The sequence below is a fragment of the Lipotes vexillifer genome, unplaced genomic scaffold (assembly GCF_000442215.2).
Source record: "Lipotes vexillifer unplaced genomic scaffold, Lipotes_vexillifer_v1.1 scaffold629, whole genome shotgun sequence".
NCBI classification, from domain to species: Eukaryota; Metazoa; Chordata; class Mammalia; order Artiodactyla; family Lipotidae; genus Lipotes; species Lipotes vexillifer.
This window is the reverse complement of record NW_006774188.1, coordinates 2073249-2089586: the sequence shown is the minus strand read 5'-3', so window position 1 is coordinate 2089586 and position 16338 is coordinate 2073249. Positions and strand designations below refer to the sequence as shown.

Genomic DNA, 16338 nt, shown 5'->3' with positions numbered 1-16338 from the left:
TTCAGCAGTTATACTGCTGTATTCTCATCCTTGAGAAATGAAAACTCATGTCCACACAAAAATCTGTACACTCACATACATGACAACTTAATTTGTAATAATCAAAACCTGAAAACAACCCAAATATCCTTCAGTGGGTGAATTAACTGTGGTACTTCCACACAGCAGAATACTACCCAGCAATAAGAAGGAATGCACTATTGATACACACAATAACTTGGATGGATCTTAAGAGCATTATGCCAAGTGATAAAAGAGATCATTGGTTCTGGAGAACAGAGATCACTTGTTCCCTGGGATTAAGGTTTGGGGAAGGGTGTGACTCTAAAGGGGATAGTGTATGAGAATTTCTTTGTTTTGATGCAGCAGTTTATATCCTGATTATGGTAATGGTTACATGAGTCTCTACATGTTTTGATAGTACTATACCAAAAAAAAAATGAGTGCATGTAAAAACTGGTGAATCCAAATAAGGTCTATATTATAGTTAATAATGTTGTGTAATGTCCATTTCCTGATGTTGATAATGTGGTTAAGTAAGATGTTCTCATTGGGGAAAGCTGTGTGGAAGGTACACAGTAGCTCTACTGTTTTTGCAATTTATTAAGGGTCTTAAGTTATTTACAAAGAAACAGCAAAAATATGCAGAGTCTAAGATTTTCAAAAGTAAAGAAAATAAAATGAATTGGTTAGAGCAGTGTTAAACTGCTGAGAAAAGTGATCTTAACAGGTTGGGTTTTTTTAATCTAAATAACCAGGGATTCCAAAGAAATTTCTGCTCTGTGAATAGTGGATTCTCAGTGCATGGCTAGCTGCATGGAGAAGTGGAGCAAAGCTTCTCTCCAGGAGAAAAAGTAGCAAGATTTGACATCTGGGTTAATTACTGTTGATGGTTTGATTTAAAAGCCAGTGAGTAGACAAGTGCTATAAGTACCATTTCTACCTTGAAGAATGACATTTTGCAGAATGGAAGAGCTGGCAAAACAGTGTAAGTTATTTTGACTTTTATTTAAAACAAAGCACCTGCAGCAGCCTTTGCACAAGAACAAAGTTCCAGCCAGTGTTTCTCTTCTGTGTCTGCTATCTACTTAATTTTTGAATCCTGTGTGAGGCGGAGTTAACCATTCTGGAGCTTTTGCTTTTACTTTTCTCCTTCTTTCTCCTTCTCCCCTCTTCTTCTGCTGCCCACCCCCACCCCCACCCCTCCTCTTCCCTCTTCCCTCTTTCCTCTCTCTCTCTTCTCTCTTCCGGCTTTCTCTCCCTTCTCCTTTCCTCCTCCCTCTTTCCCATGCTACTACTTCCTCCCCCCTTTTCCTCTCTCCCTCTTTTTTTTTTTTAAGAGAGTGTCTGCCTGCCATAGCATGCCTGTATTTTGATTTTGAGGAGAGAACCCCATGAATCCTGTTAAGTAAAATGATGGTGGGTGGAGGGCCTTTCCGGAATTCAACCTTAATTTTGTAAGCATGCTATTTTTAACCTGACCCATTCAGCTGGTTCTGAGACCTGGGAATCAGGCTATAAACTTAGGGAGAAATATTGAAGGTGCTTGAGGAGATAGATCTTCTATGCATTTATGTAGGATTGGCAGAATCTGGCTCCTCAGGTAACTTAACTTTTCTTCTCTAGCCTTGGAGGGAGTTGTGTTTACATTAGATTTCGAATGAGAGAATTAAACTTGGTTGCATCTCATTCTCTGCCTTCCCTTTGTGGCCCTTATGGAAGCAGACAATATTACCAAGGGTGCTCTGATGTACTTGAACCTGAGATAGAGGTTTTTTAGAGACTACCTGGAATACCCAGAGATGACAGAATACTGTCTCAAAGACCATTAGTAGAAGAAATTCCCCACATGCTTTCAACTGGATCTGTAGAATTTCTGTCTTTTAAAAAATGGCTTCCAGACATTCAATAGAGACTTCTAGGCAAAGAGCAGAAGTTTAAAACATGCATTTAAAGTAAGCCAATTAATTGGCTTTACTTACCAAGAAGATGCTTGCCTCTTCTATAACTGTATAATAACTATCTACCTTTTGCTTCAATCCGTCAGGATAATAGCCTGTAAACTATGTATCTTGATATCTTATAAGTTTATACTTAAGTTTATACTTAAGTTTATACTTAAGTTTATACTCTTGAAGTTTTATAAAATACCCCAGGGAAATTGATTTCCTGAAGCACTGGGTGGCCTACTTGTGGGTCAGCTATTGTGTTGTTCTTACTCCTTAAAACAGATTGTTCTATGCCAGAGGGGTGGAAAGCACCCCTCTGAAACTACCTTTAACTTTGCTATGAAAATATTCTTGTTTAATATGTTAAGAGACAATGATTTCCGGTCTTGGCTTTTACAAATGAGAATGATTTTTAACTTTCTCTTTCATGGTTAACTATATGCCCAGAGTCTTTATTTTAATTATACCACTGTGTAGTACTTCAATTCTTTTGTTTGCTTCGTTACGTTTTCTGCTTTGGTTTTGAAAATAATTTTAGAGAAATAAAATCAAATTCTTTCCAATACAATGAAGTGCTTTCACCACGCTGTTAATGAATCTTTTCCTCATTATTGAGAAGCTAGATGTTGCAAATCTTTTTAAAGCTAGATGTTGCAAATCTTTTTAAACAAGCAAATTAAAAACTGTTTAGTCTTATGATTAGAGCAGACAAAGAGCAGAATAAAATTTAACTTACCTGGCTCATTCCTTTAGTGACCTTTCTTTATCGGAAATAGGAGCTATCTGTGGTTTAACTCCTCCCTATAGAAGGGAGAGGAACTGGAAGGATCCCCAGGGTTCTGATTCTTAATCCTTAAATGTAAGACCTAAAACTCTAAAACTACTAGAAGAAAACAAAGAAAACAAAGGCGGAAAGCTCCTTGACATTTGATTTTTTTAGATATGACACCAAAAGCACAAGCAACAACAACAACAATAAAAAATCAACAAGTGGGGGCTTCCCTGGTGGCGCAGTGGTTGGGAGTCCGCCTGCCGATGCAGGGGACATGGGTTCGTGCCCCGGTCCGGGAAGATCCCACATGCCGTGGAGCAGCTGGGCCCGTGAGCCATGGCCGCTGAGCCTGCGCGTCCGGAGCCTATGCTCCGCAAGGGAAGAGGTCACAACAGTGAGAGGCCCGCATACCACAAAAAAAAAAAAAAAAATCAACAAGTGGAACTAGATCAAACTGAAAAGGTTCTGTACAGCAAATGAAACAACAAAATCGAAAGGCAATCTATGGAATGGGAGAAAATATTTGTAAACTAGATATCTGGTAAGGGGTTAACATCCAAAATGTGTAAGGAATTCAACTCAATAGCAAAAAACCAAATAACCTGATCATATTATGGGCTGAAAACCTAAACTGACATTTCTCAAAAGACATACAGAGGGTCAACAAGTATATGCATAGGTGCTCAACATCACTAATCATTAGGGAGATGCAAATCAAAACTACAAAGAGACATATCACCTTATAATTGTTAGAATGGCTATTGTCAAAAAAGGCAAAAGATAATAAGTGTTGTGGAGGATGTGGAAAAAGGGAAACCTTTGTTTCCTGTTGGTGGAAATGTAAATTGGTATGGCCATTATGGAAAACAATATAGAGGTTCCTCAAAAAATTAAAAATAGAACTACCATATGATTCCAGCAATCCCACTTTTGAGTATGTTATCTGAAGGAAATGAAATCAGTATCTCAAAGAGATATCTGCACCCACATGTTCATTGCAGCATTATTGAGTATAGCCAAGATATGGAAACAACTTATGGTTCTATCAGTGGATGAATGGATAAAGAAAATGTGTGTGTGTGTGTGTGTGTGTGTGTGTGTGTGTGTGTACAAACAGCAATGGAATGTTATTCAGCCATAACAAAAGAGAAAATCCTGCTATTTACAACAACATGGATGAGACTGGAGGACATTACGGTAAATGAAATAAGACACAAAAAAGACAAATACTGCATGATCTCACTTACATGTGCAATCTAAAAAATTCATAAAAGCATAGAGTAGAACAGTAGTTATCAGGGTCAGGAAGGTGGGGGAAAGGGGGAAATGTTGATCAAATGGTACGAAGGTTCAGTTATGTGGGTTGAATAAGTTCTAGAGAACTAATGTGCAGCATGGTGACTATAGTTATTAATACTGTATTGTATACTTGAAAGTTGCTAAGAGAGTTGATCTTAACTGTTCTCCCCACCAAAAAATAAATCGTAACTGTGTGAGGTGATAGATATGTTAATTAGCTCGATGGTGGTGATCATTTCAGTGTTTACATATTTTTAAACATCATGCCATACACCTTAAAAATAATCAATTTTTATTTGTCAAGTATACATCCATAAATCTGGGGAAACAATGATCAGGTAAGTGCTCTGAGCCTGTGTTTCTTGCTGCGTCTTGTATTGAAGACATCATGGGGCGGGGGGCGGGGGGGGGCGGATAAGAGCACTGGGCAATGGATTAAGAGACCTGAATTCTAAATTTTGGCTTGCCACCAATTAGTGTATTTTTGTGACAATGGATTTGACATCACCTTTGTCTCTGTATATGCAGTTCTTCTGATCTAATTGTTATTGAGCATTTTTTCTTTGCAAGAGATGCCTGGAGATATTATATCCAGTTTATATTGACTAAATGCTTTCTATTTGTTGATTTAGGCTTTTTCTGCAGTGTTTTGGTCTGTAGTAACTGGGCAGATAAGTGAGGGAAATTACATTGCGGCTGGAAAATTTTCCTCTGAAGAGGCTTTAATTTGTATGGAAAATGTAAATAGTCCTGGCAAAAGGCTTTATCTGTGATTTAATTTAAAAGCCATGGAATCAGTACTATACTTTGTAATATTATATCATTAATTCACAATTACTACTAATTTACTAAGTGAAGGAAGTAGAAGCCTCTAAATCCTAGCAGTGCCTAAGTGATATAATAATGCTTGTGGTTTACTAGTTGATTCCAAATTATTCTTTTTTAGCAAAGTAGAAATTAAACTGGCTTCCTTGTTTGAAATATATCCAAGAGAGACTATTTTCATATTTGTAACCAAAGTAAAATAGACACTTTAGCATTTTGATGGTGCCTTTAGTGAATTAGTAATCATTTAGGTTTAAGAGCTGCTGCTTCCTTTAATATACTGTGTTAGTTAGAGGAATATTGATTTCAATATACTTCCCAATGTTGACTTACAGAACAGTGAGAGCAAGTATAGTTTTCAGTTCTGTTGAGATAGGGTCATTCTTGGAAACTAACAGCATCATAAGAAATGCCTCAGATAGTGTTAAAATTTTTTAAAAGAGCTGAACAAAAGCAAACTGAGTACAGAAGAACCCCATTTTATCTTGTCCTCGTTTCTTATATGTCCTATGGTGACAGCTTTGCTGCAGAATTATAACTGTAAAAATGTTACATAACATTGTTAGCTTACAAGGGCCCATGTTTGGGCCACCTTGTAGCACTAAATGCAAAAAAGTAGTTCATTTATTCAATGTGAAGTAATGTCTCTTGAGATTATGAGGATAAATGAGAAGTATGTTTGAATTAGTTTTGAGCATATAGCATGTATTTTAGCCTCATAGTGTCTCTGAGATGGAAGGATGGGTGAGCAGGAAGAGGTTATGGAGGGAGGTAATTTTTATCTCAATTTTAAATGACCAAATTGAAGCAAAATCACACAATTGAATTCATAACAGAGCTTGAATTAGAAAAAAAATTGTATCTTAAACCTCTGCAGTTCTTCAACTAGAACACGTTGTCCAAAGTAATTTTGACAAATTTGCCTCCTATTCTAAAGCTTAAATAACATGATCATCGAAAGAAGCAAGAATGCATGTGCCTATTGATGAGTCTGACTTTAAGAAAGGCCTGTATACAAAAATCCTATGTTATAAATATAATATGTAGAGTTTACAAAGTAATTTTACCTTGCCCTTCACAATTATTCTTTGCAATATAGGCCTCCATTGAATAATGGAAAAAGTACATTTACTTAGCATTTCATAAACACAATAAATTATATCTTAAAGATTTATTTTAAGTGCAGTTTTATTCATAGCCCTTTCCAGTCCAGCTGAAAGTGACTTTTTTTCCTCTTCCATTCCTCAATTCCTTGTTTACCATGGTCTTAAAACATTTAAACTGTCTATTGTAGTTATTTATGTATATAATTTCTTATTCTATTGGATTGTCACCTCCCGTTTCCTTGTATAAGTTAAGTGCTTAATAAATATTTATTAAATGAACAAACGTTCACCTATACCTGATCAGTGAGTGATACTCAAGGCAGAAGGACGGAGAAGTAGGACGCTCTCCCAGGGGACTTACGGGGTAGCATTTTCCATGTGTATTTCCCCATCTCCCACTCATGAATAAGAAGTGCTTCCTAGTGAGCCTAAATCTGCTTGGACTGTATCATATTTCAAGTGTGTGTGTGTGTGTGTGTGTGTGTGTGTGTCTGAGAGAGAGAGAGAGATGAGTGGAGGGAGTACCATAAAACGGGAGGGAGGGGAAAGAGAAAAAGCAATATAACATAGAACAAAACTAACTGCCTGCATTTTGGCGTTACTGGTAGAGAAATATACAAGAGAGTGATTAGACACACAAGAAGCAAATGAAAAACAGATTTTATCATTAGAAATAGCTACCCTGTTAAAGTGATAACATGATTAAAGTAAAGCTTCTTTTAGTAATGAGGCCCTTCTCTATATTATTGCTTATGGATGAGATAAACCTTCAAGCTTTTTGCAGACATCAACAGAAAAGTATAAAACCAGGATCAGTGGTAATTGACAAAGTCTATTTGGTAAGAAATTTGGAGATTATATATATGCATGTATGTATGTATAACAATGTCTCTGTTTCCCTTTTATAGACTCCCATAAATCTCTTACTTGTTGCTGCTTCGTAAGTGGTGGATAACAAAAACTTAGGTCAGATAAGGGGTTTTCTGTAAGGTTCCTTTCCATCAGAGTAAATCCCTATCCATCTGAGTTGTTGCTTTGTTTACCTTTCATATATCTGCTTGTTTTTTCTAGATCTTTGTTCTGATGAGCCTAATCTTGTGTTAGAAACACATATCCTTTTTCTGTTTCTCGCTGTCTCTCTCCTATTTCTGAATCTTTTATGAGCAAGATTCTTTGAATTTTGCAGACTTTTAAATATTATTTCAGTAAGAAATCGGGCGGTGGCGCTGAGCTTTTTCAGTGTTTTGTTTAACTGTTATCATTCCAAACAGCCATTCATTTTCTCTTATCACTTCCTGTCTTAGACTCTTCCATTGGTTACCTTGTATATGTAGACCTTTCTCATTCCAGAACCATACATAATAGGTTTTTTTCCCTTTCTCTGTGTTATCAATACATAACAGAAAGATTTAATATATTCTCTCTTCAGCTTACTTTGAGACACATTAAGACTCTTGAATTACGCTTCATTTCATAAATTACCCTCTTCTTTCTCTTAGGCCTCAATCCTTGTGCTCGAAACACTGGGTTCTAATTAAACTCTTAAGAAACACAGTAGATGTATTTTTTTTTTTCATGCAGATGTGTCTTCTTTTAAGTAAAAAATCTACAGTTTGAAAACTAAAGGTCATCTGTTTCAATTATTATGTTCTTTTACTCTTTTTTCCTTTAAAAAATGTGAAGACTAATATAAGATATAATAATATGGGAAACTGGTTGTGAGGTATGTGGGATCTCTGTACTAACTCTAATAATTCTGTACATCTAAAAGCAGCTGTAAAAGGAAATGTTTATTGAAAAATATATGAAGGACATTTTCATTCATATGAATTTTAGAGATATTCAAAGTGCTGTATTTCTTACAGTTCATGAAAAATCTGACAAATGTCGATATTCTTTGCTCCCTTAACTATTGAATTAATAATAAAGCTTTGAATATTCTTTATTCCCAGATCCTTGTATAATATTAGAAGAAAGTAAATGATAAATTGGTCTCCCAACATCACACCCACTCTGCTCTTCTTAACTCTTTTGTGGCTGTAGCACCTGGAGTGGGGATCTTTATTGCCTTAGGAGCCTGCCATGAGTTCAAAGTCTCAAGTGAAGAGAATTCAGCAACTCTAGTACTTGATTGAGGAAACGATATTGACCACGTCTTGCTGAATTATATCTGGGCTCTCTTGGGTTCATAAGGGCTCTAACTCTTCAGAAGGCTCTTGATGGTATAGGTTCTGCTTTGATCTGAAAGGACCAGCCTGCAGTGGCACACCTGAGTATGAAAGATACTTCTGAAAGTAACGGTGTGTGGCATTTTCCTTTTTCAGCGTTTCTTTCAGAATCATTTTATAGCCTTACCATCCTAGCTTTTGTTTCTAGGGCTCTACTTTACGGAGCAGATGATATCCCTAGAAAATAGTTGTAGATTTGTGGTTTGGCAGCTGCTTTATTAAAGGCTCATATAAACTGAGAACTGTTTACCTTGCTTCTTGCTATGTGGAAGAAAAGATTCTGTTCCTGAAGGTACCCATCCTTTCTCTTCCCTTGCAGACAGAACAGCTTGAAAAATTTCTCAGGCTAAGGAGTCCTTGTCAAAACAAATTTTTATTTGAAGAACTAAGATGCCTAGGGATATTTAGCAACAGTCCATACAAATTACAGTGGAATCGAAACTTTAGAATGGGGAAAAAAGAATTTTTCACGTTTGCTTAACCCCATTGCACCCACTGTTAGATAATATTAAATGTTTTAACCACTTGCTATTCATCTTATAGCAAAACATGTAAATAGAAAAATGGATCTCCTGATTAAAAATTGGCATAGCATATTCTCAATACATCCAATATAAAACATGCTCTACATTTTATTTTAAAAATTACTGGTATCATCAATATTGGTTTTGTGAAAAAAGTCCCATGACCGATATTTTTTTAATTGTTGAACTCAGATATCCTTTTACTCAGTGGCTTTACTTCCATAATGAAGAAGTACATTTTGTTGGTGACATCTCGAATTCTGGAATAGTTGGAATTATTAGTTAAATTATAGTTTTTCTTTTAAGACGATTTGTTTCATCATTGAAGGTAATAATCTCAGAATGCTGAACTGCACCTGGAATAAGCGAACTATTTTGCTTCTTTCATAAAGATTTCAGTGTGTGCAACTTTGAGTTCAGAGAAGATCATACTTGCATGTTCTGAGTGATAGAGAAGTGAAAGAATATTTTTTAAAACGTAACTGCTTAATTTCATGTTTGTTTAGTGATGTTTCCAAAGTAACTGGTGTTTTTCACTGCCATCTCCGTAAGTATGCACATAAAATTTTCAGTGGATTCTTTGAAATATAACTTAAAGCTGAATTCCTTGCTTAATTAATAAGATATACTGGATTCGTCCTGGCTTATTATATGATTTTTGACATTTGTCACCTATAAAGAGAAGTTAACCTCTCAGTACAGCTAATCTTCACCTTTTTTTCTGTTCCTTACTGACAGAATCCCAAGGACTGCAGCAAAGCCAAGAAACTAGTGTGTAATATCAACAAAGGCTGTGGCTATGGCTGTCAGCTCCATCATGTGGTCTACTGCTTCATGATTGCATATGGCACCCAGCGAACACTCATCTTGGAATCTCACAATTGGCGCTATGCTACTGGTGGATGGGAAACTGTGTTTAGACCTGTAAGTGAGACCTGCACAGACAGATCTGGCATCTCCACTGGACACTGGTCAGGTAAGAAGCCTGTGTCGTTTGTCATCTCTCTGTGTTGAACCACTGCATAACCAAGTTATCAGATTTCTGCGTACAACCTTATGGCTCATAGTGGTCTTTTTCTCTGCATCCGTGAATGCTATACATTATCCAGATAAAATCTGGAATAATAATTTTTATTCACAAAATGTTTCATGATCAATTTCTTCCTTTTTTTTTCTTTTTTTTTTTTTTTTTTTTTTTTTTTTAATTGCTGTGCCACACAGCATGTGGGGACTTTAGTTCCCCGACCAGGGATCAAACCCATGCCCCCTGCAGTGAAAGTGCAGGGTCCTAACCATTGGACCACCAGGGAATTCCCTCATGATAATTTCACTTCTGATGTTCATTTTTATCCGGATCTAGCAAAATCACTTAAGTTTTTTCAAGGAACATAATTTACTCTTTTAATGATTATGATGATGATATACTTCCACTTTTTTGGGTGCTTTCACATTATTTTACTCATTTGATCCTCCAAATTATCCTTTAAGGTAGACTGGTGGTTCTCAAACTTCAGCACGTGTGAGAATCACCTTGAATCAGAAAATACTATTTTCTGATTCAATAGGCCTGGGGTGGGGTCTGATACTTGCGTTTCTGACAAAGTTTCCAGGTCCAGGGACCACACTATGAGAACTACTTAGGCAGACAGTGCATGTACCTTTATCTCCATTTTACAGTTGAGGACAATGAAGTCTAATTTGTTCATGTGATTTTAATTTTATTCAGGAAACATTTAATGAGGAATAATGTGATTAAGGTACCATGCTAGGCCTGAGAAGAGATACAAAGATTAGCAAGAAATTTCTCTTCTCTCCAAGGACTTGGTGAAACAGCAAATAGAGTATAGATAGAGTTTCTTACTGCTAGTCTCTTCTTTCTACAACGACGATCTTTAAACAAGGTCCCAAGTTGGGCTACCTTTGTTAAAATCTTTGCTGTATCATTTTGTAATCTTGGGCAAGTTACTTAACCTAGGCCTTCATTTCCTCATCAGTAAAATGAAAAGTAATAATTTACTTACCTCGTTGAGTTGTTGGTAGGATTAAATGAACTAATATGTATAGTGCACTTAGCACAGTACCTGATATATGAACTCTAGTAATTGTTAGCTATCTTTAATAGCCCTTATTCATTGAGTGCCGACGGTGTGGCAGATACTGAACTAAGTGACCAGGTGAAATGCTAAGTAAGTCAGTACACTATCTCTGCGCTCACTTCTTGTGAAAAGTCCAGTATTTCTCAAAATGCTGAGGCATTTCAGTTAATGTAATTTCTTATGGAGCCAAGCACCTTTTTTCACAAGTTAAAACCCTAGATGTGCAATAGAGAGCTATGTCATTGGCAAAGTAAGTAACTTTAGTTCCTTTGTTTCTTTTTGCCTTCTTTGGAAAATACAGGTAATACTTGACTTCACAGAAGTGTCAAGAAAGTCAATTGGGTAATTTCTATAAAATGCTTTAAGTTGCTCTATAAAATGTGCTATATGGATTTAAAGTACTATCTTGTGATAATGAGTTTTGTTTTCCGTAGGATTATTTAGGAACCTTATTCGGTATATCAACATATTTTTTTCTTTGTAGCTCACTTCAAGTTTTAAAGTGAACCTCTTCATCTAGAACCTACCTGAGTTTTAGTTTTGAGGTTACCTCTTCCATTGACTGGTCTGTAGTTTATAGCTGGTACTGATTAGGTGTCAAGGTTAGGAAGATACAGGAAAAGCAACTCTGTCAGTCTCACTGTGGCTAACTTTTTCATTTTGTGGATTTAGTTCAGTTTCAAGTTTCTTTGATTGTGGAAGCATATAGCCGGCGTAGGACAAAGTTCTTATGTTTCACTGTTTCTAGGGAGAGGCAGCTTTCTGAGTAGCAGTCAGTTAATAAAAAAGTAAAAGGTTAGCCTCACTAGACTTGTCAAATTCAGTGTGTAGGTTCGCCATGCCTATATGTTACAACTCGTTACTTGGTTTGTTTGATTGTAAGCCTTCCTCATACATCTTGTCGTCTGTAGTGGCAACTACAGAACATGAAGATTAACAATGGCTTGAATTTGAAACATTCAGAATTTCTTGACATTACAATTAAACAGGTTCTAGAAATTATCCTTCCTTTATTTATATGGAATCTTGAGGCCTGGTAGATACTAAGTGGCTTTTCCAGGATCACACAGCTTACAAATGACAGAATTCTGGTTAGTACATTCACTCTACCTACATCCGGTCTAAGTCTTTCCTAGTAAGCTCATGTCAAACACCTTACTTAGCAGAATAACGATTAGAAACTGTCCTGAATGTTTGGGAACTAAATAAGATAACGAATTTAATATCTCTGTCCTCTTTCCTCCCCCTGTTCTGTAGCTTTTTCCAAATCTTTCATATAATTTTAGGTACTGAAGAGTTACCAATGGTATTTTCTTCTTAGTCATTTGCCGTCCCTGATCAAAGAAATCATTTTATCGTGGTAGCATAGAATTATAATTTTAATTAAATAGATACTTCCTTTATAACTGCAGGTATTATATAAAATCATATATTTTTCTCCATGCTAATGAATTAAACTGTGCCTATTGGACACCTTTAATTAATTAAACTAGCAGTTATTTTCAGTATTCTTGCAGAACTCATTATAACTAAAATAATTTAGATGCTAATCTTATATCTAAAAGAAGGAAGAATTTTATGTTTGAACTTAGAATACTTTCATTTTTATGAGAAGTATGGTTGTCATCCACTTCTGTATCTGTTTATATATATTATCTATATATGTACCTTTTGGAGAAACTAACCTATTTCTAGAATCAGAGGAATCAGAATGAAATTTAGTAACATTAATCCTTCAGTTAGCCATAAATCAACTAAATCTGTTATTGTTCTGACTTGTACAAAGAACCTTGGGATATTTCCCTTGGCACCACTGCCATGAGATTATTATTGTTCATACACACTTGACATGATGTGCTTGCAGGTGGAATTTAGTGATTTCTGTTCAAATCTGTCACCAGTACAGGAATTAGTATGCACATTTGATCATTTGAATAGCCAAATCATGCCTTGGTGTAAGTTGAGTTCCTTTTTTCTCCTTCATTTTTTTATATTGGTGTATGAAACCGTATCCTTTGTAGTATAATTTGGTTTAGTGAAGCAAAATATTAAAAATTATGCTTCCAGTTAATAATAACGTTTCCCTGTCACCTATAGATGTCCTGTCTGTTCTAAAGTTGTTGACAAAATGGTCAGTTATTCTTCTGTATTGCAAAATGTTTCCTAAACCTGAACTAACTACATGTTCATAGACCCGATTCTTCCAACTAGATTCCTTATGATAATTCAGAATGGGAATATTGGTATTTAATAGTTTGAAGTACCTTTCAACAAAAATTGATTTGTTTTTAAAAGTATTTTGACTGTTTTAGGCTATATATGGCAACCAGTTTCCAAGATGCTTTTCTAGCTGCTAGAGAAATACTCTTGAATAAATGATTTAGCAATAGGGAACCTCAGCTATTTAAACTCAGTTCTCCACTATTTTTTCCATTCTAAAAATTGCACATTTATTCAGATGAGCAGTTAAACCATTTGGGTGTTTTGCATTTCCTTCTCTTGTATTTGATTGTCATAAATTGAACTAAATTACTTAATTTGATAAATCTAATTGAAAAACTTTCTTTTAAATGAAAATAGTGACTAGTAAGAAACTGTAAATATGATAAAATTTAATGCCCTAGAGGTGTCTGATTTAAGTGCATGTTTAAGTAGATTGCCACTTGCTGTATTTAATTACCTAAATTGGATGGTTACCTTCTCTCCATACCTCATTTGAAAAAAAGGTTTTGGTCAAAGAGTTTTAGTTGGCATCCTTATATGGAGGCAACCTTAAACTAGAAGTAATTTAATAAAAGCACTTGCTATGTGCTAGGCACCATGCTGGACTACATACTGTCAGGGGCAGCCTAGGGGGAAAGGTAGACAACTTGAATGAACAATTAAAATTTATTGTGATATGGGTAAGTCCATAGTACTCTGAAGCACATATCTAACATGTATTTGGGATTCTTCTGGAGGAAGTGACTTTTAAGCTAAGACCCAAAGTATGAGTGGGAGTGAGCCAGGTAGAGATATGATAGAAGAATTTTCTGTCATTGGGCACAACATGTGAAAAGAGGCAAGAGAACATCAAGTCATTGGGGAAACTAGAAATAGTTCATTGTAAAGTTTGAATACTGAGAGACTTATGTTTCGTTTTGAAAACACGTGTTACTTATAGGGTTTCTGTTTGGACAATTGTATGATTGTGTTCCTCCCTAAAACCCAGGTTTTAATTCAGGTGTCAGAGCTCTTTGTTTTGTTTTTGCTTCGGAGACTGGGCAAAGTTAGATGCCAGATTGCTTTCAGCTGGCTCTTGGTGTCATCTAGGAGCCATTTAACTCTTTAATTAAAATTTTCATTTTTAATATTTTTTAGCGTTCAGTCAGTAAAGTTTTGAAAGCTGACAAATACCACAAACTCATATACTCCAGAAAAAAACATTATATTTTTATTAACTGCCTAAAGCACTTCTGTAATGCTGTTTTTCCTGCATTTTATTTAAAATTTGGGTCATCTCCATATGATGACAATTTTGCATTACCATTTTTTATAGAGAGAATAGGAAGGTAACTTAGTCTTCTACGTTGGTAGAGCAATTTTTTTCCAATTTTATTGAGATATAATTGACATAAACACTGTATTAGTTTAAGGTATACAACATAATGATTTGGTATGTATATACTGCAAAAAGATTACTGTCATAAGTTTAGTTAACATCCATCACCTCACATGGTTACAAACTTTTTTTCTTGTAATGAGAACCTTTAAGATTTACTCTCTTAATCACCTTCAAATATACAATACAGTATCGTTAACTATAGGCACCATGCTATATGTTACATCCTCAGAGCTTATATGTCCTTTTATTGGAAGCCTGTACCTTTTGACCACCGTCACCCTTTTCCCCCCTACCTTCCCCACCCCCACCCCACCTCTTTTCACCTTTGGCAACCACCAATCTGTTCTCTGTTCCTATGAGTTTGTTTTTTTAGATTCCACATACAAGGAAGATCATACAGTGCATGTGTTTCTCTGACTGACTTACTTCACTTAGTGTAATATCCTCAAGGCCTAGACATGTGGTTGCAAATGACAGGATTTCTTTCTTTCTCATGGCTGAATAATATTGCATTGTGTGTGTATACACACACACACACACACACACACACACACACACACACATATAATATTTTCTTTATCCTTTCATCCATCAGTGGATGCTTGAGTTGTTTCCATGTCTGGGTTATTGTAAATATACTGCAGTGATCATGGGGGTGCAGATATCTCTTCAAGATAGTGATTTCATTTCCTTTGGGTATATTACTCAGAGATGGGATTGCTGGATCATATGTTAGTTCTATCGTTTAAGCAAATATCTCACTAAGGTCAAAAGGAAAATCTTTAACAAGCTGAACACAAATTAAATTATACTTTAACTTTTTCCTGTGAAACTAGTATTTGTAACATTTACAAAACTACTCAGATGTCTATTGGAGTCATCTAAATAATCTAACAAGCTTGTATCCTTAATAATGGCCTATCTCAGATGGACTGATTGATAAACTAATAATATGGTTGATAATCTGTAGACATACCTATTAGGATAGGCTATGGACACACTTCTATGTAGTATTTTTTACAGTAATAGTATTTTCAGCCTTTGGTGATTGATTAGTAGAAACATGAAATAAGTGCACATAATATTTTAGATTTCTTGTGCTGCAAAAATGTCTTTATTTCTCTGTTTAGGTAATATGAGGAAGAGGAAAGGATACTGGTCTCTGAGTTTACCCATGTCTGATCTTAGTTCTTGTTTTTAGCTTTCTGAACTTCAACAGTTAATTATAGCTTCTGAACCTCAGTTTCATTCTAAGAAAGCTCATGATACTCAGTACCTATCTCCCTATCCACTTTTATAGGGCTATAATCACAAGGGAAAATGATTAAGGGCTATAAAAGGTATTAAGATGATTTTCACATACAGTTTATTTTCACTGTCTATGTTTGGTCCCCAGATTTTAAAACAAAAACATAATAATAGAATACATTATTAGATTATAATCTGCAACAATAGATTATAATCTGCAACAATCCTTTTTCTCTAAGATGAAAACTAGGCCTTTATAAGAGCATCATAGACAGTTTTCCCTTTTAAAATTATAAAGTTACATGGAAAAATTGAAAGAGATCCAGAGAGGAGAAATAACTTCTGAGAATAACCTCTAAGTGCTAAAATCTCTGTGCTTAATAAACCTACCATTTAATCACAGTAAAATTAAATAACCTCTGAGAATAACCTCTAAGTGCTAAAATATCTCTGTGCTTAAGAAACCCACCGTTTAATCATAGTAAAATTCTGGACCAGTCAGAGAGTCTCTCTGCAGCTACCTTAATATTTTTTTCTATACCAACACACCTGAGATAGAAGGTATACTCCCACCTATAACAGTAGCTCACTATAGTTAGTGATTTTAAAACTGGCTCTGTTTGCGGGGAAGGGGTGGTGGTTCAGGGAGAAGATTTGAAGACTGCCTTGGTGCCATGCGTAGATGAA

At 35.5% G+C, this 16338-nt stretch overlaps 1 protein-coding gene across 1 annotated transcript in view; it reads left to right on the top strand.

Moving 5' to 3' along the window:
- The window catches only part of FUT8 (fucosyltransferase 8), a 159639-nt gene that overhangs the window by 90479 nt on the left and 52822 nt on the right, over positions 1 to 16338 (top strand). The window contains exon 5 of the mRNA XM_007449024.1: positions 9442 to 9679. Within this exon, the coding sequence (XP_007449086.1) occupies positions 9442 to 9679 (238 nt within the window). The remainder of the gene's footprint in view (positions 1 to 9441; positions 9680 to 16338) is intronic.